The sequence below is a fragment of the Myotis daubentonii genome, chromosome 2 (assembly GCF_963259705.1).
Source record: "Myotis daubentonii chromosome 2, mMyoDau2.1, whole genome shotgun sequence".
Taxonomy (NCBI): Eukaryota; Metazoa; Chordata; class Mammalia; order Chiroptera; family Vespertilionidae; genus Myotis; species Myotis daubentonii.
In genome coordinates this window covers 77,837,932-77,865,797 of record NC_081841.1, presented here as the reverse complement: position 1 = coordinate 77,865,797, position 27,866 = coordinate 77,837,932, and the positions used below count along the sequence as shown (strand labels likewise).

The 27,866-nt window shown below is 39.3% G+C and overlaps 1 protein-coding gene across 4 annotated transcripts in view; it reads right to left on the bottom strand.

Annotated features, from left to right (window-relative positions):
* SYT1 (synaptotagmin 1) overlaps nt 1-27,866 on the bottom strand; it is a 567,791-nt gene that overhangs the window by 193,576 nt on the left and 346,349 nt on the right. For all 4 annotated transcript variants that reach the window (XM_059683704.1, XM_059683702.1, XM_059683701.1 and 1 more), the window contains one exon: nt 18,666-18,848. In XM_059683704.1, coding sequence (XP_059539687.1) covers nt 18,666-18,831 — 166 coding nt within the window. In that variant the 5' untranslated portion in view covers nt 18,832-18,848. The remainder of the gene's footprint in view (nt 1-18,665; nt 18,849-27,866) is intronic.

The window sequence follows — 27,866 nt, the reverse complement described above, 5'->3', positions numbered from 1 at the left end:
TCACCTCACACCCTGCAAGCTGGCTTCTGATTCCAGCTCTCTAATGGAACAAGACTTTCCAAGGTCAATAAAGAGCTCCAAATCCCCTGGACTTTTTTTTCAGGCATAATATTCCATGATCTACTTGCAGCACTTGCCATGCCTGGATGCTTATATCTCTAATTATTTCTTCTCATGGGTCCAAAAAAGAAAAAAAAAAATTAGCTGGATCACACTTTGTTCCTTAAATCCCAGGAAGGCTTATTATATTTTGCAGAATGAATATGAGCTGCTTAGCAAAGCATTAAATGTTCTGAAAAATGGGGTCACATGCTTTCTCTTCCAACCATATCAATACATGTAACCCACAATCCAATCACACCAACCAAATTGTTAACCATAAAACTCTGGGGTGGAATGCACAATAGATGTTGGACAACTTATGTTATTCAGTATGGAAGGTCTTTCTATCAGTTCTCTGGGTGGGCAAATCCTCTGGCTCAAAGCAGAATTCAAGGCCACTTGTTTTAATTAATTTCTGTCTCCTTTGTGCTTTGCTTACTTGGACCTCTCTTTAATACAGATTTCATTAAGTCCTATACAAAAGTATGTTTTGCTGAACATCTTTGAGACACTTTACTTCCTATAAAATTGGGATCATAAATATATATGTCCAACAAGGTTGTTATGAGGAATAATTGGTCAAATCGTAATTCAATATATAGTACTAATCACTCAGAAAATATTGGTAGTGATGATGATGATGCCATCTGCTCCCTCTCTGCCCCCAGGCTGAAAAAACCCTAAGGACAGATTATATATTTCAGTTATTTTTGTTTGTCCCAAACTTCAAGCAGTACATTTGATAATTTTTTAAAATTAAATTGACTACTGTTTCTCAGAAACTCGTTTATTTAGCTTCTATGACATTGCCCTTCTGCTTTCCCCACTGTTCTCTGACAGCTCATTTATCTTTTCATCCATTTCTCTACTCATTCATGAGTCATGGTCTAAGAATTTATCATTGACGCTCTTCCCCCCCGCCCCCCATACGTTCTTATTACTGACAAACTATCCACTTTTACAACCTAAATTTATATGCAATCAATTCCCAAACCTCAGTTTCCAAAGCTGAACTTTCTCTTGCTTTCCCCATTCCCTACAAGACATACCCTGAAATGGCTACCCAGCTTCTCTGGAATGATTTTTCATTCCTCTGTATTAGACATTCTCAGATCCAGTTGAGTGCTTGTCAACTGCATGTTCACAGAGTCTGTCACATCTGTGCCTTCCTTTCCACAGCAATTTAGGCTTTCATTACCTCTATAGAGTTCCTTCCGTTACCTCCTTCACGCTTTGTCCCTCACTCCTGGCTCTCCCCTTACAATCTGTCCTACCCACTCACGGCTGCCAGACTGCTGTTCCTACAACAAAACTATAATTATGTTACTTCCATGTTTAAAGACTTTGAATGGTTCCTGGCTCCTCTTCAACTATTAGATAAAGTCTAAACTTCTTAGCTGGATATTGATGGCCCTCTCTAACCTAATTTTAAATTACATTTCCAGTTTCATCTTTGATGACTCCTCTATATATTAAGTTTCAGAATGCACCACTGTCTTATATTGTTATTGTTTCTCTGCATATCTTATCTCTCCTATTAAATTATAAGAAGAATAACTTATTTAATTTTGTATTCTACCACTAAGCCATTAATCCAGGCCATACACACTTATTGACTGCCCACTCTTTATAAGGTACATAGCATATGCCTATAGTGTTCAAACTCCAAGGTATCTTCTAAGACCTTAGAATGTAGTAAAGAAAATAAGATATGAACATCATGATACTACACAATAGAAGACAAATATAGTAGAAGAGTAATGTGGATATTCACAGGAACATTATAAAAGAGATAGCATTTGAATTGAGCCTTTATCATTTAGGATAGGGAGGCTTGCATATGCAGAGATGAGGAGAATGACATTTCAGATGTAGGAAAATCATGAACTAAAGTATAAAGGCAGGAAGTAGAGAGATGTCTCTTCAGAATAGTGAATACTTCACTTCAAAGAAGCGGAAATGAGGTAGGAAAGGTGGATTGGGACTAGACTACAGAGGTCTTGGCTGACAAATAAAGGAGTTCAAAAGTCAGCTAAGGGGGAGTAGTGAATATCTTTTAAAGTATTTTTTATTGATTTCAGAGAGGAAGAGAGAGGGAGGGAGAGATAGAAACATCAATGAGAATCATTGACTGGCTGCCTCCTGCACAACCCCTACTGGGGATTGAGTCTGCAACCCAGGCATGTGCCCTTGACCGGAATCAAACTCAGGACCCTTCAGTCTGCAGGCTGACGCTCTATCCACTGAGCCAAACCAGCTAGGGCATTTGAGCAAGAGACTTGTGTGTTCAGAGCAGAGCTCCACGGAAGAATTATCTGGGAGATTTATGTATAATGGATTGGCCAACAGTGGAAATGGTTGTGGAAAGGTCCCTTAGTAGGTTCTAATAATTGTAATATGATGAGGGCCCAAATAGAGCAGTGGTAATGGGAATGGAAAGGAGAGAGAGGGCCAAGAGCGAGGTAATAATACTTTTAAACTAGTGGGCACAAAAAATTGGGGAGAATTAAGATTATGCTGGAGTGTTGAGCTTTAGGGTAGAGGAGTGTGTGTGTGTGTGTGTGTGTGTGTGTGTGTGTGTGTATGTATGTATATGTGTATTTGAGGAGGAAGGTGATGAGTTTACTTTTGGAAATGTGTGAAGGAAACCAGAGACAAAAGATAACACATGCATGATTCCATGTTTATGAAATGCTATGACAGTCAAAAGCAATTTATAGTGACAGAAAACAGATCAATCACTGCCTAGAACTGTGCAGGAACTGACAGAAAAGAACTAGAGGCAAATTTTTGGAGTGATGATTACCTCATACACATTTGTCAAAATGCTCAGAACTATACATTTACAGTGGGTGCTTCTTATGGTATGCATACCATTCCTAATAAAGTTGATTTAACAAAATGGGGGAGCTTAATAGAGACATCAGGACTAGAAATTGAGTTTTGAGTATGTTTTACATAAAGATAATATGGGAAGTCCTGAAATTATCCTATATAATAAACAGCTAATATGCAAATTGACTGAACAGTGGAACAACTGGTCGCTTTGATGCGCACTGATCACCAGGGGGCAGACGCTCAATGCAAGAGCTGCCCCCTGGTGGTCAGTGTGCTCCCACAGGGGGAATTCCACTCAGCCAGAAGCCGGGCTCACGGCTGATGAGTACAGAGGCAGTGGCGGGAGCCTCTTCTGCCTCTGCAGCAGCTCTAAGGATGTCCGACTGACAGCTTAGGCCCACTTCCCCAAGGGCTCCTGGACTGTGAGTGAGCGCTGGCCAGGCTAAGGGACCCTCCCCCCCCATGCATGAATTTTGTGCACTGGGCCTCTAGTAAAGAAAGAAAAATCATAGAGGTAAAGAATGCCAGCAGCAAATCATTAGATCATTACAGATCCCTGTAACTAAGTGATTGAGGAGGCAGAGAGAAAGAGAAAGTCAAAAGCAGAAAGAAAGGAAGCTAATTAGAGTTCAAAGTATTAAAAAACAAGGGAGAAGAGAGTATTAATAAGGATAGGTGCATGGCATTGCGTACATATAAGTCCAAGTGTTCCTGGCTGAATGAATGGCCAAACCGAGTAACCTAGATAGAAGCAAAGGCTTGTGTAAGTTCCCATGGAAGATAAAAGTAGCAGAACTGACTTGGGAAAACTGTCTATATGTTTCCTACAATTGAAGACTATTAGAAACATGGCCGTGCTTGACATTCAGAAAGATTATTAAACTCAACTCGAATGAAAGTAACTGAGTTTCCACATCAGTGGCATTGTTGTTATAGCTGAAGACTACTTAACGCAAAACAGCAAACCAGATTTCTACTGATGAGGACCTGGAGGGCAGCCAGGTAAATGGTGTGAAGCCACATTAGCAGTTATGGGAAAGAAAGGTGCATGGATGACAGCAGCTGTGGAAAGGTGAGGTGCCAGGGAACAGTTGCAATCAGTGTGGGTGGAAGCTGGCTGGCCAGGCCACTTTGAAGCACCACTTCAGTGATAATCACAGTTGTTGTGTTATTGGCAACAATAGTATTTGCCTGACTAAATTGTTGTGCTTTGTGTGGCTAATAAAGTAAAACAGAGAAATTCATACAAGTTTCCTATAAACCTCTATTCACTAAAGAAAACCTCATACCCTGGCCAGTGTGGCTCAGTTGGTTAGAACATCGTCCTGTATACAGAAATGTTGCGGGTTTGATTCCTAGTCAGGGCACATACCTAGGTTGCGGGCTCCATCCCCTGTTGAAAGCAAGCAGTTGATGTTCTCTCTCAAGTGTCTATCTCTCTCTCTGTCTGTCTCTCTCTCTCCTTTCCTCCCTCCCTCTTATCTCCCCTCCTTCTCCTTCTCCCCCTTCCCCTCTCTTTAAAGTCAATAAGCATATCCTCTGGTGAGAATATAAAAACAAACAAACAAACTAACAAACAGAAATAGAAAACTTCATAAAAGTGACCATTGTGGGAAAAACTGCTGCAATAAATCACGTTCAGGCATCTTTGAACTCTCTCAGTGATAGCACAGGAAATTGGACTGTGTTATATAGCAATTCTTGTAAAAAAAAAAATAAAAAAGAATTCATCTTGTTTCCTGGCATTATAATACAATACATTATTTTTAAAGATGAAACTAGTGCTAAGTCCCAGCTCTCCACTTGAACAAAACTGCTTGTAGGGAAAGCTGTTTTACCCTGAGGACCAATTTGGTGGCTGCTTGTATCTCAATGTTGAATCAGAAGGCCAAAGAGAATAAAACAAATGAGGAACATTTTTATTCAGCACAGGCAACAAGGAAAGAAACAGAATGGAAAATGACAAAGTTAAAGAAAGGTCAAGGAAATGGAGAGAAAAATAAAAGGCAAGGGAGAAAGAAAAAGATTGGTTATGAAATCCCAAGTGTTTGAGGGAAGGCACAGTGGCTGTGCAAGGTACCCAGCTTGAGTCCAGTGTGATGCTGACTTTTGCCTTTATTTATTACTATCACTCCTTTCCAGTAAGAGTCTTTTAGAAGCCATTTATTTTTTTAATTAAGATACTAGTAGCCCTGCGCACGAATTTGTGCATGAGTAGCTAGCTGCCCCTTGCCTCAGCTGGCCACCCGGCCCACCACTGCTCATAGCTCTCTGCCGCATGCAACTCACTGCCCCGCCCTCCTGTAGCTCTCAGCCCACTGCCCCGCACTCCTGTAGCTCTCCGCCCACTGCCCCGCACTCCTGTAGCTCTCCGCCCACTTCCCCGCACTGCTGTAGCTCTCTGCCACTCATAGCTCGCTGCCTTGCCCTCCTGTAGCTCTCCGCTGCTTGTAGCTTGCTGCCCTACCCTCCTGCTATTGGTCGTTATGTGTCATGGCACAATGACCATTTACATATTACCTCTTTATTATATAGGATAATTGAAAAATAGCTACAGGGTTGGGCAAAAGTAGGTTTACTACTATGCATATGGAAACTAACACAATCTACACTAATAAAAGAGAAAGATGCAAATTGACCGTACCTTCGTGATGCCCACCAGCCAATCAGGAGTGCGTATGCAAATTAACCCAACAAAGATGGCGGGTAAATTTGCATACACAGGCACTGAGCTGGCCAGGGCAGGGCGGGATGCTTGTGTCATCACTGTGGTGATGACCAGGCGTTCCGCACCGCCCCATCTGCTCCGGGCCTCTGGGCAGCGTGGGAAGGTGGAAAGGCAGCTCCAGGCTGGAACAAAGGCAGAAAGGCGGCTCCGAGCTCGAGCAAGGGCAGAAAGGTAGCTCCAGCCAGAGAAAAGGCGGGGCTGGCAGCCAGGGGAAGGAAGGCCCATTCTTGCACGAATCTTGGTGCATTGAGCCTCTAGTCATATATAATAAAAGCCTAGCGCAAATTGACCAAACAGTGGAACAACCAGTGGAACGACTGGTCACTATGATGTGCACTGACCACCAGGGGGCAGATGCTCAACACAGGACCTGCCCACAGCCCGCAGGCCCCAGAACAGCCAAGGCAGGTGTCAGCTGGGGCCCCTCAATTGCCCTGCTGGGAAACAACTGTTGGCAGCGGCAGGGGGCGGGGCCAGTGAGTGGGCGGTGCCAGGATGGCTGAGGTGGATGTCAGCAGGGGGCCCCCTGATTGCCCTGCCAGTCACCCCACAGAACAGCCCTAATCGTCTGCCAGGCCTAGGGACCCTACCCGTGCACAAATTTTGTGCACTGGGCCTCTAGTTAACAAATATTAATACTAAAGTAAACTGTTTCATGTAGTCACAACTGTAAACCTCTTTTGCACATGATGTATATTTGTTTCAAGTCTATCATATAATGATTTGATATTTGTATATATTGCAAAATGATCATCACAATAAGTCCAATTAATATCCTTTACCACACATAGTTAAAATATCTTTTTTCTTGTGATGAGAACTTTTAATAAAGATCCTCTCTCCTAGCAACTTTCAAATATACAGTATAGTATTAATGATAGGCACCCTGCTGTACCTTATATCCCCAGGACTTAGGTATTTTATAAGTGGAAGTTCGCACTTATGACCCTCTTCACCCATCTCACCCCCATTGCACCTCCTGCTGCTGGCAACCACCAGTCTGCTCTCTGTATCTATGAGAGGAAGCTTTTTCTTGGTAATATGATTATTAGGATCTTTTGAGCAAAAAAAGAATAATAATTCTGCCTACTCTGGGCCAAATTTTGTGTTGGAGCTGGAGACACAGAGATGAAAATAGTGTTCAGATCTCATGTAGATTGATTGGTATTAAGAGAGAAAACACATACTGATGAGTAAAATAAACAGTAAAAATTATAAACATATGTAAAGTACAGACTTACTACAGAGTGACAATTGTTGGTTAATAGATTAGGAAGTTGGTGGCATGAGGATAGGAAGACTTTTAAAAAATGAGAAGTTCTTCCCTGGCCGGATGGCTAGGTTGGTTGGAGTGTACACCAAAAAACAGGTTGCAGGTTCCATCATGGTCGGGGCATGTACGAAAGGTAACTGATTGATCTTTCTCTCATATCAATGTTTCTCTCTCTCTTTCTCAAATCAATAAACATGCTCTCTGGTGAGGATTAAAAAAAGGAGTTTTGAGGGATATCAAGAGATAGTCCAAGTAGACAAGCAGTGGCAAGCAAGAAACTCCAGCCGAGGAGAGAGTTTGTACAAGACCTGGAGACATGGAACATTTTGGATAATGAATTCAAGAACTTCGAGAGTTTCTGTCCTGCTGAAGCAAATTGGGGGAGGGCAAACAGTTGCAGGTGATGCTGAAACTTATACAAGAATCATACCAAACAATCTCAGAAAAAGACATTTTAATTTAGAGGTTCTTCTGGCAGAAAAATTCTGAGTCTGTAGTGCTATTGAGGCCCAGAAACAAGTTAAAGTTATGTGCTTTGGTTTAGTTCCTAAGCATGGTCTACACAGCCTAGCACATAGTAGGTGCAATATGCCTTGTACACTTGAACTTTGAATATGTCCAACATTATATTCAGATATTGTTTTAAGCGCTTTATATATGTTAATACTTTACTGCTTATACTTTCCAGAGGTGAAGTACTATTATGATCCTTGTTTTACAGAGACAGTAAATGATTTGCCAAAGGTCATACAGTGTTAATGGCATGAGTGATTAGCACAGCATTCTGGGAAAAGTACAGGGCTACAGAAGTGTACAGAAGAATTTAGAGAGCAATATTTACACGAGTATAGCAGAAATGTTTTTAACCCACAATAGTTTACTGCACGCATGTCAAACTTGCGGCCCGCAGGCCGCATGCCTCATTTATTTGGACCGTGTTAGCCTTTGAATTTGACATACTTGGTTTACTGATTTGAAAGAATTGCATCCAAGTCCTTATGAAAAATAAATTATTACAATAGACTTTTACTTTCAAGGCATTGAACAATATAACGCAGTCAATGAAATTTTGTTACCCTGAGATCTTGGATCTTTTCTAAGTTTCTGTGGGTAGGTGCGCACTACTTTAAGTATATGGCATATGTAACAGTATACTGTATTTCTCTTATTTGTAGTACCATTCCCCCCCCCCCCTTTTTTTTGTTTTAACTTTTAAGTGTAAAATGCTTGTAAGAGAAAAGAAAAAGGGACAAGTTTCAAGTGGTTTTGAAATTCCTCCAGGATAGGAATTTCAATGGAAGTGTTGCTTGGTTGAAGAAACCTTTAAATGGGCCATTATCTTCTTAATCTTTATTTCAAAGTTATGTAAGTTCACTTAAAAGGCAGGCTGAAGAGGAGCTATCAAGCTCAATCCCTTTGTTGTAAGTCTCATAAATGAAAATCAAAACAAAGAAAAATAAAGCCTAGTGCTAAAAATATAATAGTACATCACATATTTTCCCTTTGGTTTTCTGCTTCTAAATTTTTTATCCAATTGAATAGACTGGAACAAACCTGACATGTCAGCAATGCAATAAAAGATATACTTAGTCATTAGAGGAAAGAGGAAACAGCAGTATCTCAGCTTCTTTCATTCTGTTCTCTTTATAGATCTACATTTGTAGTCAGGCTTCCTTTAGTGAAAATGCAGTCTGTGTTTCGACCTGTGACGGCTATGTGGTGAGGAATAAAGGTTTAACACTGTTTTAAAATATATTTGTATGTTGGTATAGTATTTCAGCAAGGTAATTCCTGAACTATTTTTTAATATATGTCCAAAATATGGTTCACTCCCTTATTTTTCTCAGGTGTGTTTCCTTAATATCTTTGAAATGCTAATGAAATGTAGTTCAATATGGTTTAGAAACTTCCCAGAGATCTTAATTCACTTGGTGGCTTCATGTGCTTCGAATTACTGTGTATTACCCAATGCTTTAGAAGTTGATAAAATCTCTCAACACTAGTTTGTTTTACAGGCATGAATATTTGGGGGGAGTTTTCTGCATAATAAGGTCCTAGGAGGGAGAAAAAATGCAGGGACACATTTAAAGAACCTTCTTGAAAGCCAGCATCAGTAACGTATTTTTGGTTAGGTTTCAATATTGAATATAGGATGTCGGTAGGATCATGGTGAACACATGTTCTTTAAAATCAGTGTTTTCCAGTTTATAACAAATATAGTTTATAACAAATATGTTACAATATTCCTTTAACTCTCTCAGAGTATAAGTAATAGATAATATACCTACACATATGTTTAAAAAATCAATAAAACTAACTATAATATAAAATAAATAAAGTAATTTATAATAAAATTATTTATATTTCAGTATACAAGTCTTCAGGCACAACTATACTAGTAGCAAGACAATGAAGTAATCATTACAACTGCTAAAAGGAATATTTGAATTTAGAGAAGTAAGACAATGAGATTTTTGCAAAGGAAGGAGAAAATAAAAGATCAGAGGTTAGTCAAACATTAGAAACAAAACTAGGATATTCAGTTTATATTAGAGCCATACAAAAATACTTTGTGTTTATATGACAGTTTTAGGTTCAAATAATTATTAACAGGGTTTCCTTTGTTATTTTTGATTATTTTTCATGAAGTTAGTTAAGCTAATGTTTAATGGGGTTATTTTTGTTTTTATTGTTGACAGTATTATAGATGTCTCCCATTTTAACAGGGTTTCCTCCTATATGCATGTTCTATGGAGATTTTGAATTTCATGCAAAATGCAAGGCAATTTTTCATAGTGTGAAACTGTCTCACATGTTCCAAGATGTGTAGGTGCCTGGTCTGTAGGCTGCCCCTCATGCCCTTCCTTTAGAACACTAAAAATGGCCTACGAAAATTCATAGCATACTGTAGGGGGCAGTGTCAACTCTATTAAGAACCAAACTGACTTTTCTGTCATAGAATTAAGTTATTAATAATAACTCTTAACACAAACACACACAGTATTCAGATACACACACATTTATATTTCCTACATTTTAAATCAGAATTAAACTTGAAAAGATGATGAAATAAACTAAAATAAAATAAACTATGTTTATTGAATGTAAGCATGACTCACTACACTGTGCTGTGATGACTTGCATCCTTATCTCTAAGTGTCCTTGTCCGAAATAGGTTCCTTCAGCATTGCATTGATGAAGTTACTCAATACCGCAAAGCACTTGCTCTGAAAAAAACACTTACCGGTATTGCAACTTTTTTCTTAAATATATTTCAACTTAGCAGAGGTTAACAATGAATAATGTCACTTAACGTTTTAGCCAATGCTTCTCTGAAGTGAGAAGAATTGAGTCAGCCAATGATAGCTGAATCATATGTAAAGTTCATGTATATGATGCAACAAATTGCAACTTAGGTAGTAACTGGTTATTCACATGCCAATCTAACAGAGTGCAACAAAAGAAATGCAGAAACTTAAGTGAATACATAAGGACTTGTCTTTAAAGCCAGGTAATGCAACAACAAACTCTGAATTAGAATTAAACTTGTGTTCTGAGTATTCAGTCATTTAATACAAATATTAAAAGATGAATATCAAATATCAACCAGCACTCTGAACAGACACATAGAACTCTAAAAGTTTCAAGTCATGTGTGATAGGAATAGTGGAGGTCATTTGCAGCCTCTGGGCTAGTCTGCTAAGACATAATAAAAAAACTGCAATTTTTTCCTGACTAGGCCTGTCAATCTGAACCATGTGTAACTTCCTTAGACAAATCACTTATCTTACTAAGCCTCAGCCTTCTTATCTGTAAAACTAGAGGCCCTGTGCATGGAATTTGTGCAGTGGGGGCAGAGGGCATCCTCCCCCCACCTCCCTTGCAGGCCAGGATCCCCTAGGGCAGTGGTTCTCAACCTGTGGGTCACGACCCCTTTGGCGGTCGAAAGACCCTTTCACAGCGGTCGCCTAAGACCATCCTGCATATTAGATATTTACATTACGATTCATAACAGTAGCAACATTACAGTTATGAAGTAGCAACGAAAATAATTTTATGGTTGGGTCACAACATGAGGAACTGTATTTAAAGGGCCAGAAGGTTGAGAACCACTGCCCTAGGGGGATGTTGCCTGCCTAAGCCTGATCTTAAGCTGGCAGTCAGAAATCCCTTTTGCAGCTGGGGCTCTTGCAGTCCGGGACCCCTGGCTCCTTTACACTGGTGGAGGTGGGAGAGACTCCTGCCATCGCTGCTCTGCTCCACAGCCATGAGCCTGGCTTCTGGCTGAGCAAGCTCACCCTGTGGGAGAGCACTGACCACCAGGGGGCAGCTCCTGTTTTGAGCGTCTACCCCCTGGTGGTCAGTGCACATCATAGTGACCGGTCCTTTTGCTGTTCAGTGGATTTGCATATTAGGGTTTTTATTATATAGGATGAGGAAAATAATTGTTTTCATCTAATAGAATTTTTATAAGGCAGAATTGAGGTTTATTTTACAGAGTGCATGGCACATATTTCCATGCTACATGCTCTACAAACACCCCTGGCTGGTTTGGCTCAGTGGATAGAGTGTTGCCCTGTGGACTGAAGGGTCCTGGGTTTGATTCCAGCAATGGCACATGCCTGGGTTGCAGGCTCAATCCCCAGTAGGGGGCGTGCAGGAAGCAGCTGGTCAATGATTCTCTGTCATCATTGATGTTTCTATCTCTCTCTCCCTTTCCCTTCCTCTCTGAAATCAATAAAAATAAATTTAAAAAAATCTCTACAAATATTAGCCATCAGTACCATAATTATTGTTATTTACATGATATGTATCACTGTATGTTCTTAAAGGTTCTCTTCATACGTTTCTTGACATATAACAATGACTTTATGTTCAATCTGCAGCCACATGAGAAAAACATAGTTACTGGACAGCATTTTTTCATCATCAATGAATATTGCTTGTGCCATATTTAACCAACTATATTAGTACTGGTTGTTGAGTTTCTTTGGTGGTTGAAGAGAGAACACTGATATACCTACTACTCTTTCAGGCCACTGCTTTCAAATATATTCCATACAGTCCCAGGCCTTTAGAGCTGCTAATAGGGGTATCTTGGAAGAGTGAGTGAAAGACACCTTTAACTCACCACAGAAGCTCTGTTTTGTTTTATATAATATTTAGCCAGATCCTTGGCTAAAAAAGTTCTGAAGTCTATTGCTTTGTAGATCAGTTTCTACATGAAATACAGTCACAAGAAATATATGGCACAAGAAATACAGTCTTTGGTATAACGTAATATTTATAATATGATAATGTCTATACAGTTGTTTCTAGCATGGTGTTAGACACTTTCAAATATGAAAGATACAAATATATATGAGAAAGTGTTCTTGCCTCTGAGGAATTTCCATTTCAATGAAAAAGACTAAACAAGATAAACCCAAACCAGATAACCAAGACATTTAATGAAGAACTTTGAAAGGCTGGAGGAAGACTTAAATATTTCTGCTTTAGGAAATGATGGAACTTCTCACTTAAGTGAATATTTGAATTGGCTTGAAATAAAAAAAAAGAATGTGTTAGGGTTAATAGGAAAGGGAGTCCAGGAAGAGAGAAAGTATGAGAGAAGACACTGGAGGTGAGAATGCTGGCTGGTTTTGAGAGATTTTTCAGGAGGAGAATTAACAGGATTTGAATGCAGGTATAGAACTGGAGATGAAACATATGAGGGAGACAAAGATAATAGTGAGAGTTCTTATTTGAACAGCTAGGTGACTGAGAGCTCCCAGGGAGAGCATGTAGATTTCAAAAGGAAAAAGGGTTGAAAATGGAAACTTGTAGACAGGGACCTCTACCACTCAAGGGAAGGAAACACAATGAAAAAGGAGACCAGCCAATAAGAGAGAATAAGGAGGAAAGAAAGGAAGAGGAGGAAATGAGAGGAGAGTTCTGGAAATTAAGAGTTTTCAGATGATAGTGGCTGACGATGACAATGCAGAAATATCTGAATGACTGAGATTGAGAATAAACCCCATACCTGCACATCAAGAAGTATCTGTGATTTAGTTAAAACAATTTTAACAGTATTTGAAGGATAAAAAAACAGAATGGAAGGAGCTGGGTTGTCAGTTTTGTGGAGATATGGAGGAAGAAGAGAGAATGGTAGTTGACAGAGGAGGTAAGGTAAGAAGAAAAGTTTAGAGAATAAAAAGAGGAAAACTGACATTTCTTAAGCACTTAGTGTGTGTGGAATTTTGCTAGGAATTTCAGATGTGTGAACCTTGAGCATGCATATGGATTAAAGGAATGAGTAAGATAATAAAATTACAGGAGGATTTTTAATTTTTATTTTTTAAAGGTAAATTAGAGAAGGTGCTGGGAAAAGGAAACATTGAGAGGGAATTCGTCTTTCTTAGAACAGGAATTTTGGAGTGGATTTAAAGAATGGAATGCTTAAATATTTGATGGCAAAGTTTCTGGAATTTTCTCCATTTTGGTGTCTGACCTAAAAAGAGGGCTTTTATAAAATAGAAATAGACTTGTTAAAAAAGACAGCTTGAGTTTAATAATAGCTAACATTTATAAAATGCTTACTCTGTGTCAGACACTCTGCTAAGCACTTTATATGCCATGGTGTCTTTACACAACAAGCCTATGATGGAGATATTCTCGCCCCCCTTTTATACAGGAAGAAGCTGATGACAGAAAGATTAAGTGACATTCCTGAGGTCAAAAGGCTAGTATGTGGTGGGGCTAAGATTTGAACCCAGGCAGTCAGTGACCAGAGTTTGTGGTTTGAATCCCTGTGTTAAACTGTCTATCCAATAGTATTTCTGCATGAATTACATAAGTACCCTTAGTCTACTTGCTCTTATTCTGGACTAAGAGTCAGGACCGGCTATCTGGTTTTCTGCTGTGCTTAAGGAAAGGGGCACTCTACTTCAAGAAGCTCATGAATATCAAAATCGTAATCACAGCTATTCGGATGACACGCGTTCATGCTTTACAAACCAACCATGGCCCTAGTCATATCAAAATCACAGTTGCAAAATAAAGAAACATTCTGAGGAACCTTGTCTGCTTAATTTAGATAACAGTGTGCAGAATGAATTGAAAGATAAAAATGCTCCACATTCACCATTTCCTCTTCCTTTTTTTAATTTTAAGCCCCGTGGTGTTATGGATGATACCATCAGGCAATTTGCTCTGAATATGCTCCATGCTGGACGGTACAGATTACCCGACTAATGACATGCACACTCCGTGCCATTGTGACACTGCTCTTCTCACAAGTGGGAATTTCAAGTGACAGACTAAAGCTGTTTGCTATCAATTTTGCAAAAAAACCCACATCTGCCAGATAGACAAGATTTAGTTCAGAGACCGAAATCGATTAATATTCTAATTTGTTACCTGTCATTAGAGTCACACTGTGTTGCGCCAAGTCAAAAGTGATAACCTTTATATAACACTAGGGGCCCGGTGCACGAAATTCGTGCACTGGGTGTGTGTGTGGGGGGGAGTGTCCCTCAGCCCAGCCTGCCCCCTCTCACATACTGGGAGCCCTCAGGCGTTGACCCCCATCACCCTCCAATCGCAGGATCGGCCCCTGGGCAGGGGACCCTCATTTCCCCCCATCACTGGTTCTGCCCCCAGCCCAAGCCTGATGCCTCTGGCCCAGGCATCAGGCCTGGGCAGGGGACCCCCAGAACCCTCCGATTGCTGGCTCTGCCCCTTGCCCAGGCCTGATGCCTCAGCCAGAGGCGTAGACCCCTATCACCCTCCGATCGCCTGATCGGCCCCTCGCCCAGGCCTGACGTCTCCGCCAGAGGTGTCAGGCTTGGACAGGGGACCCCCATCTCCCCCTGATCACTGGCTCTGGCCCCCGCCCAGGCCTGAGGCCTCTGGCCCAGGAATCATGCCTGGGCAGGGGACCCCCATCTCCCTCTGATCGCTTGCTCCACCCCCCGCCCAAGCCTGATGCCTCTGACCCAGGCTTCAGGCCTGGGCAAGGGGACCATCATATCCCCCCAATCCCCGGCTCAGCCCCAAGCCCAGGCCTGATGCCTCGGCCAGAGGAGTTGACCCTCATCACCCTCCGATCACCAATCACCGGATCGGCCCCTTGACCAGGCCTGAGGCCTCCGGCAGAGGTGTCAGGCCTGGGCAGGGGACCCCCAGCTCCCCGCGGTTGCAGGCTCCGCCCCTGCCCAGGCCTAACGCCTCTGGCTAAGGCGTCCGGCCCGGGCAGCGGGGACCCGCAGCTGCAGCGGCCCCACGATCGTGGGCTCTGCTTTAGGCCCAGGCAAGGGACCCCTAGCTCCCGGGACTGCCAGCTTCGACCGTGTCCAGCTCCCATCGCTGACTCCACCCCTACTTCCTGCTATCACTGGCCAGGGCGGCAAAGGCGTCTGATTCTCTGATCATGGCTGGGGGGCAGGGCAAAGGCCGCCCCAGGGCTGCCTTTGCCCTGCCCCCCAGCTCTTAGCTCCCCCCTGGGTTTCCGATCACTGTCAGTGGCAGGGGGCTTCTTCCTGCTTTCCCTTTTGCCTCCCTGCATTGTGCCTACATATGCAAATTAACCGCCATCTTGTTGGCAGTTAACTGCCAATCTTAGTTGGCAGTTAATTTGCATATAGCCCTGATTAGCCAATGAAAAGGGTATCGTCGTACACCAATTACCATTTTTCTCTTTTATTAGTGTAGATAAGCTCCAAAAGGAATGTGATTTGAGGATATATTTTATTTTTGTTTAATGTTGTTCCCTGTTTATAAATCCCATTAGACATTTCAATTACACTGACAGTAAAATTGTAATGGATTAAAGTGAAAGTGTGAAATGTGCAGTTACATATTTTTAATAAGAAGGCATGGCTGTACTTATGACACTGTTTTTCTAACACTTATTTACCATTACCACTTCAATATTTTAGGTATTTCACTTGCTGCTTCCTGTTAAGTCAAGGAGAAAACTAGCAACATAATATCTCCACAGGTGTTACCCGCATCCTCTGACAGTGTATTATTTTAGGTTGCTGGTCAAAAGCAAATCTCCGTGGAGAAGACTGATTACCTGGTTTGATTTCCAGTGCCCACCGAAGGGACACAGAAATGGGACAATGGCTTGGAAAGGAATTAAATGAAGCTAATTCCTTAGAGCCAAGGGAGGGAAAAAAGGGAGTTTCATAGCTAATTTTTTCCTGTTGATTGTTTTTCAACTGATGAACAGGGAGGAATAATATAAAGTAATACCTGGCTCTAAGTGGGAAAGGCTAAAATGTGGTTATCACTACAAATGTGGAAACAATGTGATGACACGGTCAAACACTGTAATGATGTTTTTCTTAATATTATAAATTAAAATTTTATAGTATGCTTTAACTTTTCAGCATCTTAAGGCCTCAAAATCTAGGAGGTGGTTCAGGATATAAGTTAACTTAAAATTCATTCATTCAACAAATAGATATTGAGTGGCTCTTATGTGGCAGGCACCACCAGGGGTATAAATATGCATTGAACACACCCAACTTTTGGCCCTCATAGAGCTGACATTACTTTGGAGGGAGCCAAATGATTGAAAAGCAAATTATCACATGATCTCGCTCATTTGTGAAATTTAATGAACAATGTAAACTGATGAATAAAAATAGAGCCAGAAACATAGAAGCATCAAACTGACCATCAAACTTCAGAGGGAAGGGAGGGGAGGGAGAGGATGGGGGTAAGAGATCAACTGAAGGACTTGTATGCCTGCACATAAGCATAACCAAAGGTCACAGACACCAGGGGGGCGAGGGCATGTGCTGGGTGATGGGGGTGGTGGTGGGGGGGTGGGGAGAGGTCAATTGGGAAAAAAGGAAACATGTAATACCATATGTAATACTTTAAACAATAAACAATAAAAAATAAAATAAAAGCAAATTATAAAATACAGCATTGTAAATGGCGCTAAGTAATATGGTGAGAAATAAAAAGCAAGGGGAAGGACAGGGAATGCTGACAGACAGGGTGTGATAAATGGGTCATAATGTAAAATTGCATGGCTGAGGAAGTTCTAAGAAGTTGACATTTGGGAGATGAGAGAATGGGTTATGTGGATACATGGAAATCATTCAGTTCCATAGTTACCAACATTGTCACGCCTTTCATATTGTTTACTCTTCCAGAGAGGGAGATGGTATTGAGGACAAGGCAGAATACGGATTTGATTTGGTTATTCATTGCTTTCTCTGCTTCCTTATAACACATTTCTTTTAAAGTAAACATTTTGATAAAATATTCAAGTGAGAATTTGCCTCCATGATATATGTATTTGGTTTCTGCCAAGTTTTATCAAAGGTATCTAGATCAGTCCATCAGTTCAGCAGCAGAGCAAAGAAGAGAACCGGGAGCCTGCATTTCCCATAGTAGGGCTCTATCTACTGGACCAGCTCCATCCCACTGGGTTATGGATCTTCTTACTAAGAATGGTAATTGCTGACAACTGTGCAAACAGTGTCTCTCAGATGAACTTGAATTTCTTAAGGAGGACAGACAGATCAACAAGTTGTTAATTACTTGAGGGATAAGAAGTTGATTCCTTGTCTATTTTCATTTATTTTTCTCAGTGTCCTTATAGAAGAATTCTCTTACAAATTTTATAAATCTCTCATCTGGATCATTGCAACAGCCTGCTTTATATTCTACCTTTGCCCCTCTAAGCACATTTTCGACACAATGGCAAGATGATTTTAAAGAAAAACCTAAGCCAGATCCTGGGACACCTCTGCTCAAAACCAGGCAAAAGCATTTTATTTCACTCAGACTAAAATCCAAGTTCCTTAGAATACTCCACAAGGCCCCAAGTGATCTGGCCTCTGCTACAGTACAGATTCATCTTTGTCCCTCTCCACCTTGTACTTCAGGCACACGCAGCTCCTTGCTGTTCAGGCAGATTCTTGCCTAAGGGCCTTTGCCTGTATTCCCCAGGTTATTATAACTTTCTTCCCTAATTCCTCCAGGTTTCCTTAAAAACCAGCTTTCATTATCCTCCATAATAACAACCTTTCCTCCCTATCCCCTTTCTGATCCCATTTACTAGTTTTTAGTTTTCCTTACATTATTTATTACTAAATAATGCATTATATATATTTGCCTGTTTATTGATTTATTACTTCTTTCCCCCACTAGAATATAAGCTTTGTGAAGGCCAAAACCTAGATTTCCCAGCACCTAGAAAAGTGTTAATACAAAGTTAGTGTTCAAATCTGAAAAAAAATAAACCTGTAGTTTAAAATTTATATTAAATGCCACTGATTGGACTTAGAGTTATACAAATAAGTGGTTACAAATTATTTATTTCCTAAAGACAAAGAAAAACCTTTAAAACTGTGCAAAAAGTTTTGAAATATTAACAAATGAAGAAAAGAAAATCAAACTTTGCAATTGGGGAAGTGCATTTTAGTTACCACTTAGAAATAATCTTTACAATGGAATAATTTCATAACCACAAAAGTAAACTACAGCACAACTCTTAAGCATTAATATTCTTGAGAGAAAAAGATATTAAAGAAGATAAAAAAGAACCCACTTATATTAAATACAAGATGCATATTTTTGGCAATACTGCTGTTCCAATAAAAAAAAATCAAATGTATGTTTATAATATGTTAGAAGGAATTCTGCTTTCTAACGAGTAAGATCGAGTAAGATGATTTTCAGCCATTTATTTTTCCTGAAGTAACAATGTGTACTACTCACGTGGAATTTTATGTAACTCATTCATGAACTTCTCCTTCAGCTTAGAAAAGGCATTTTCCTTTCCTTCTCCAGGGCTGGCTGGCTCTGTGGCATTATTTGGTGTAACAGTCACAGCAGTGGTGACAGGCGGTGCTGCCAGGGCCTCAGGATGACTCTCGCTCACCATTTTAGGTTCAGGTGAAACTGTGGAGAGAAGGAAGCAAAAAAAAAAAAAAAATTCAAAATGGCTTCACTGATCCCCCATCAAAGGTATACCAGGGATGAAAAAGCATCAGAGGGTGCACCTGCTCATGGGGTAAATGGTCTATCATTAGCATATTACTTTATGTTGCTTCATGAAATATTGATGGAACCACAGTGGAGATTCTCTCCCAGAAGGTAAGACCAGACAGTTACTGAAAGCATTCTCTCCCAACAATACCATGTAAACGCTCAGTCTATTAGTTATTTATATAGGCAATCGTTTGCTGTGTAGATTTAACTTTGTAACCCATATCTCACTGAAAGGTGTATGCAACGATTGCGGACAAGAATACAGGCTCTATGCTCAAAAATTCTGCGTTTTCTAAAAGAAAAAGACAGATCGAATATTTATACTGGAAATGTTGGTAAATGATAACATACATTCAAAATATTAGTGAATTTTAAAATAGTTATGAAGAATACTGTTAAAATATTGCTACTCTAAGATGTCATAAATGTCATACTGAAATTAATTCTTGAATCTGGTTTATTGATGGTGCATTTTCCTCCCAGTCTTTTCTCTCTTTTTATTGTTTGACATTTACTGCAAACAATACTCTGTTCAATAATTTACTTGTGAATTTATTGAAGTCACTGTGTATGTGGTATGATTGACTATATATACCAGGCACTGATGAAGAAACATGGCTTGTCTGTTTAATTATTTCCATTTATTTCGTTTGAATATATGAATGAATTATCTTATTAACTTAATTCATTCAATTATTTTACATGTTTTTTTATCTCCAAAATAGTAAAAAAATTAATCCTAAGGTAGTTAGTGATAGAAACCTTTAGCTTTGAATATAGAAGATATCAGATCAGTTCTAGTCCTCTTTACTAGCTAAATGAATTTTAACAAGGCACTTGACCTCATTTAGTTTGCCTTTTGAAATATGAAGAAGTAAAACCTGTCCTGCCTAGATTTTTCTTAGTCTACATAACATAAATATATAATATTGTAAGTATATATTTATATTCCTAAATATAAGGAAGGCTTTCTAAAGGGGTTGAATTAAAGTCACATTCTCCAATTTAAACATATTCTGGACTTCTGTGTGACTTAAATTTCAGGCTGTGCTGGTGAGAGAGTGGGCATGAATTTGGGCAGAAATAGGCAAATACAAACAGGCCTCGGCATGAGTAACCTCATAGTCTCTGCAGGGAGGTTTATGGAACCATAAAGCTCTTTTTTGATTTGCAAGGAAATGGAGATAGCCCGCAAACATAAAAGATTCTTATAGAATTCAAAGCTTTTGTGAGTTAATTATGTATACTTCTGTATTTAGTGGAAGTACAATTAAAAGAAAAATAATCTCAAATGTATGGGGTTATTACTAAAATCTTAAACAAAATCCAGATATTTTTGGATATCCTACAAGGAGATGGTGGCTGAGGCTAATATCAACACACAGGTAATCAATTCTTATTTTATAATAGATTAGTTCTTTCTTTTAAGCTTTACATTTTCCACTAGTAGCTACTAATATAATCCTAGAGGGTAGAATCAGACAGATATGGGTTCATATCTCTGTTCTTCAGTTTCTCCATTTGTAAATGAGCATAATCATACCAAATATATGAGGTTTTAATGAGTATGAAATGAGATAATTTATGCAAAAAATTTAATACAATGTCTAGCATGTAAGTTCATCCCATCTATTCCTTCCAATTTTGAGAGATAATATTGTTTTTCCATAGCAAGACTAAGAATAGTTACATGGCTCTTGAAAATTCATATCTGTGGATATAAGATGCTTATCAAGAAACATGTTGTAGATGAAAAAACTTGCTAATTATTCAGTCCTGACAAATGTGATGACTTTATATTCTCTTATGAACTCTAGTGTATGTGGAATTACTTGCTCATTCAGAGAAAAATTTATATTCTGCTCAAGTCTTGATAAAATAATAGCCTACTGTTATTGAGTACCTACTAAGTGATTTCATTACATGAAATCATATAGTTCACATACCACTCCCATGAGACAAGTATAATTAAAATTCATTTTATAGTTGAGGAATATAGAGGTTATGCAATTGGTTCAAAGCAATATGGTAGTAATTATTACAGTTTGGATTTAAAGTTAGTTGTCTTAACCACATAGTGTAAGATTTGTACACTATGTGATCAGTATCTGATAAAATTGTATTTTTTGAAAGTTTTTTACTACAACTCATAGTAAGAAGTGCTCCACTATACACACTCCTTCTACCTATGTTATATACAGAATAAAAGTTTCACATAAAAACACTTGCCTTTACAATGTGTGAAATATTTTTATATATTCAGTTTTGTTCTGTTCTTTTTCACTAAAAAATTCTAGTTGTGCCCCAAAATTATGTACATAAATTTCATAATCCATGAATGGTTTGAGACCTACAGTTTGGAAAGCCATTATAATAAGGGATATGTTGAAATACAATAACACTAAGTGAGGCTAATAAAAACTAAATATGCCATTTATTAGGAAGCTACCATGTACCAAAAGCTATCATCAATATTTAACTATAATATCCTCAAGTCTCATTATAATCCTGAAAAGTAACTCAGTCTTATTTTATAGAAGAAACTGGGATATGGAGAGGTTAAGTGATTTGTCCTACAAGAACTAGCCTGATCAAAGGTTATTTCCACCAGTCTACTCTAATAATAACATTTAAGTCTCAACAGTTAAATCAGTGCTAGAAAGGTATTTATGATTCTCTTTAAATTGGTTTACCAGTAAATGAAAAACACAAATAATCTTACTAATAGAAAACAGATTACTTAATTTTAGAGGTATAGTCATTTAGTTTGTTAAAGTGGAATTTACCAACGTGGAATGTGCCAAGAGAATTATTATTGAACTAGAGGCTTGGTGCACGAAATTTGTGCGGGGGGGGGGGGGGGGCTCAGCCCAGCCTGCCCCCTCTCCAATCCAGGATCCCTTGGAGGATGTCTGACTGTCGGTTTAGGCCTGATCCAGGGATCGGACCTAAACCAGCAGTAGGACAGCCCTCTCACAATCCTGGACCACTGGCTCCTAATTGCTCATCTGCTTGCCTGCCTGGTCGCCCTAACTGCCCCCCGCTGCTGGCCAGGTAGCTCCCAAATGCCCCCTCCCTGCTGGCCTAGTTGCCCATCACTGCCCCCCATCCCAGCCTAATCACCCCAAACTGCACCCCCCTGACATCCTAGTCTCCCCTAAATGCCCCCCACTGGCCTGGTCACCACTTACTGCCCGCCCTGCTGGCCTGGTTGCCCTAAACTCCCCCCCTCCTTGCCAGCCTGATCACCCCACACAGCCTGCTGTTCAGTCGTTTGGTCATCCGTCACTAACCCCCCTGCCGGCCTGGTCGTAGGCAGCCATCTTGTTGAGGGTGTGAGGGTTAATTTGCATATTAACTCTTTATTATATAGGATAGAAAAAAAATTTCTTCTAGAAGTGCAGTACAAGGACATGAGCAAGCAGTGCTCAAACAATAAATAAATAAATAAATAAATAAATAAATAAATAAATACAAATCCTTCCTGACCAACCTTAAGTGTTTGATTTCACAAATAGTCAATGAACTGAAAGTTAAAATAACAATGAGAAAATATATATTAATTGTATTAACATGAAGGTAAGGGTACAAAAAATTGGGCAATTGGGAAAGACAATTGGGAAAGACAATAGATTAGAAAAATACTTCATGGAGAATCAAGTGACAGAACAAATCCAAAGCTATAGAAGTGCTCATTTTTGTTTCCTAGGAATTTTCAATAAAGAATTAACCTTAGGTGCATAAACAATTTAATATAAAGATGTTTACATTATTTTTAATATGAAAGTACTAAAAACTACTTAACAGAGAGACTTCTTAAATTATGGTAATCCTATATAATAAAGCCTAATATGCTAAGTGTCCGGTCAGCCGGTCAGCTGTTCAACCAATTAAAGCGTAATATGCTAATGATATGCTAAGGCCACTCAACCACTCACTATGATGTGCACTGACCACCAGGGGGCAGACAGTCGACTGGTCAACCAATCTCTATGATGTGCACTGACCACCAGGGGGCAGATGCTCCCCCTGGTAGGTTAGCTTGCTGCTGGGGTCTGGCCGATTGGGACTGAGCGAGATGGGCTGGACATGCCCTGGAGCCCTCCCGCGGTCCTTCCTGGCTGGCCAACCTCCTGCATCCCTCCCCGGCTCCTATCGTGCACTGATGGGGTCCCTCAGTCTGGCTGATGCCCTTTCACAATCTGGGACCCCTCAGGGGATGTCAGAGAGCCGGTTTTGACCCGATCCTGCAGGCCAGGCCTAGGGACCCTTAATAGTGCAAGAGTTTGTGCACTGTGCCTCTAGTCCTTAAATAAAATAATATTATTAAAATAATCTTAAATGTGAACAGTTACAAAGATGGAAATACACTAGTGTGCTAGATAAAAAATGTTATGAAACATTATATAAAGCATGTCCACATTGTCTAAATAAAAACTTTTGTTAAAAAGATTCGAGAGATACATTTAAAAATGTTAACTTTGTGTTAGAATATTCACTTTCTCCTCTGTATGTTTACATTGTCAATCCTATATAATAAAAGGGTAATATGCAAATTGACCGAACGGTGGAATGATCAGTCACTATGACATGCACTGAGCAGGCAGGTGAGCAGTTAGGGATGATCAGGCAGGCAGGCAGAGTGTTTAGGAGCCAGCAATTAGGAGCAAGCAGGCAGGTGAGCAATTAGAAGCTAGTGGTCCTGGATTGTGAGAGGGATGTCCAACTGCCGGTTTAGGCCCGATACCGGGGATCGGGCCTAAACCGGCAGTTGGATATCCCCTGAGGGGTCCTGGTATGCAAAAATGTGCAGGCCAGGCTGAGGGAACCACCCCTTCACCCCCTCCCTGTGCATGAATTTCATGCACCAGGCCTCTAGTATATCATAAACCTGAATTATTTTAAATTACACACAAAAAAATTCCTGTTAAATCTGTTTTGCTTCTGAGAAAACTGGGTCTTACAGAAGAGTTTAGTTTCCTAATGCTAGATTTTCAAAAAAATACTTTAATAAACTAACAAATGAAATAGAAACAGATTCATAGTTACAGAGAACACAGAGCTGTCAGAGGGGAGGAGGGTTTAGGGGCTGGGCAAAAAAGGTGAAGGAATTAAGCAAGAAAAAACCTCCACACAACATAGACACACACAATAATAGTATGGTGATTACCAGAGGGAAAGGGGTGTGGGGAGGTATTAATAGGCAAAGGGGGGATAAGTGGTAATGGAGGGAGACTTGGTGAACACACAGTACAATATACAGATGATGTATTATAGAAATGTACACCAAAAACTATATAAGTTTATTAACCAACGTCACCCAATAAATTTATTTATATACTAGAGGCCCAGTGCACAAAATTTGTGCGGGGGCGGGGGGCGGCGTTCCCTCAGCCCAGCCTGAGCCCTCTCACAATCCAGGACTCCTTGGGGGACGTAACAGTGCATCAAGTGGCAGGCGGCCAGGGAGGAACCCGAACCGGGGCTGGGAAAACATTTGTATTAAAAACCATAGATCAAACTTTTAAAATGGCTAGCTACTCCTAGTAGAGGTAAGAAAACTCTGGCTTCCCAACTTCCAGTTTTCATGTGAATTATCTCCTATCTCTTTCTGATTCTCCAATGTTCATCCCCTCCATCCCTATCTCCCCAAGACAAGCAAAAACAGTTTCTCAAGATTCATCCCCTTAAATGTAGGATATGGTTCTAATGAGAATTTAGTTATTTTCCCATATCACTCTAATTTTAATTATTTAAAAAGAAGAACAAGATGTATTTCCAAGGTGGCCCAACTTGTTAAACATACATCCCTTTTTTTAAAACAACTTTGCTGTTTATTATTCTGAGTAGAGAGATCCAACTCTGGACCCTGCAGATGGTGGGTGGGAGAGGTGAATACCAGTGCTACCCAGGCACAGCTCCTTTTCAAAAAAATTCTCTTGCTTACAGGCTCTAATGATGAGAGTCTGTATGGACTGCATGACCCCCTCCTACAGCCATAGTCACAGTGGATGTAGGAGGGATGAGTAGCTGATTCCATGACAGCTCACTTAGATGCTGGTCTGAGTCCCATGACACTGTGTGGCGTGAAGAGGTGAGTGAGGCCAATGAGATTCTCTCCTTCCGGAATTTAAGGTGTCGAGTACTCTCAAGATATGGAAACATAAGGAGTAAACATGCTCCTTGTCACAGAGTTAAGGATAGAGCCAGGGATTCCCAACATGCCGATCTCAGAGCTCATATCTGTGACCACTGTGCACTGCCTCTGATTGTCCTGTTTTCCAGCTCTGAGTTCCAGTATTCTGAAAATACTACAATTGATAGTAATATGAGAATCTGTACCTTATAATCAAGAAAGCATAATGAGCAGAAAAACCTATGTAGGTTCACTAGGCTTATAGTAGTTGCTGGAATGTTTGAATGTGTAGCCAGTGGTAGTGAATTCTGTGACTAAGTCTGCTCCACAGTCATAGCTAGATATGGGTGGACGAGTAATTGAACCAATGCGACAGAGTGATGTTGGGGCTCCTACTGTGTAGGCCTAGAAAAATGCCTTGGAGACTGACAGTTGAGTTTTTAAATATTCAACTGAATATGTTTTTCAAAATATATTTTCCCCATATGTTTACATCTCTGAAATGTTGTTTTTATTTCCTTATAATCTATGACATCTTACTGTCACTGCCTGCCAGGCCTGTGCACATCCAACCTGCTTGTTGTGCCCATTGATGTCCCAGTCAACAGATCACTTAAATATATTTGAGGAAGAGATCTAAATCCTGGTTGTGATCTACTGTAAATGGATGCAACCAAAACTAGCAGAATGAAAGTCACGTAGTTTTGAAGGTTTTGGAAGCAATAGCGGAGCAATATTTAAAGAAATGCTTTATCCAACAATATGGATGACATAAAGGAAGATAAATGGTGTGTAAAAGATAGGCATCATTAATTCTGAGTTGAGAACAAATTTAGACATCTTAATAATCAGTTAACCAATCTACTTTGCTTTAATTTTCCTGTTTATGTACAAGAGTGATAAAAATAAAATGTTTACATAACTTTGAATGATCTTTCAATAAATACAAAGTAAAATTTCAAGTGATATTAAACCACTTTTGACATAATGGTATAAAAAATAATGGTGCATCTTATAATTAATGGTTTCTTAGAGTACATGAAACACAGGTTTCCTAAATAAAGAGAAAAGATGAACATTGTTTACAAATAATGTCTTATAAAGTAATAAATGTTACAAAATTCTAAACAGAGTTTTTCATTCCCAGAAGATCAATCATAATTATATTTAGCAATTGTTAATATAAATTTCAGAAGAAATACCTAAAATAAAAATAAATCCATGAGCCAAATGAAAACTATATTTTGCTACCTTCCCCCCTCCCCTGCTCAGACCTATATTATAGAGAATAAAAAAGAAACAAACCATATTTAAGTCAAAACCCAAGTGATTATTTACTGTAATAATGGTATAGAAAATCAAGAGGTCTTATGCAAAATTGAAAAATTCCTACCTACAATAGGGAAACAAATCTTGAAAATTATGATATGAGAGAAATTTTGTAAAAGCATTTGATAATTCACAATTTTAATTGTTTTTCTAATCAATTTATTATGCACCCACTTTTCTATTAATGAAATACTTTATTATGGCAGGTTCAAAAATTGTCATTTATTGCCCTAACTGATTTAGCTCAGTGGATAGAGCATCGGACTGCAAGGTCTCAGGTTTGATTCTGGTCAAGGGCATTATACCTTGGTTGCAGGCACATCCCCAGTAGGGGGTGTGAAGGAGGCAGCTGATTGATATTTCTAACTCTCTATTCCTCTCCCTTCCTCTGTAAAAAATAAATAAAATATAATTTTTAAAAATTGTCATTTATTTTAAAAGCACCACTCAGTGAAGAAATTATATGGCATTAAAGGGCCTCCCAATATTTTAGTAAGAATGGCAGGGTCTTGATCTAGAAAAGGTATAAAAATAGCCTTTTCAAATTTATTATGAAGACTTCAAGTGCATTTTGTAGTGTTTTAGAAATGGTACTGTAAGGGTCAGTCTCTCTTCTTTTTTATAGAAAAGGTAGAGATGGAATTGAAATCTTGCATGGATCAATTTCACAAGTTTGTATAGTAACAATGCTCGTTTTTTTCATATTAATTGAAGTAACTTCTCTTTAACTTTTGTATGGTAAGATGAAATTAGATGCTTTTCACAGTTACTACAGAGATACAGCTTAGCTGATCAAGCCAATTGGCTCTCAAAATGTTTTCTATAGAAGCAACAGACAAATACTTTGGAACTTTCATTCTCCATTGATTTGCAGAAACTCAACTCTGAACTCTTGCTGTGTTTTGAACTGTAGGCACTTGAGAGAAAATCTAAGCTTGTATTCAAAGCCTTCTTTGATCAAACTGTATTCAAACTGTCATTGTTTTGTCACACAGAGAAGCAAAGCTTTTAAATCGATCTATACATGGTTCAGATTGTGGTAAATATGATGAAAAATTCCGCAGTGTACAGTGACAAAGAGTATATGAATAAATAAAAATAGTTAACGTTTTATAAGCCCATACTATTAGACAGGCATTTTTATAAGAGCTTTAAACATACAAGATCATTTAATGTTCACAAAATTAACCCCATGAGTCAGGCAATACTATTATCTCTCTACTATAGATGAGAAAACTTGCCAAACGTTACATAGCTAGTAAGTGCTAAAGTGGGGTTTGAGCTTAAACAGGCTAGTTCCAGGGCCCATGGAACTCTGTCTTGCTAATAAATGAATAAATGAATGCTGAATGAATGAATGAATGAATGAATTATGTGCCTACAAGTATCCAACACGATACTTGGTGCTTTGGGTAAATTTCAAGTAGTTTATTCACCATTTGTATGCGTGGGGATGCATATAG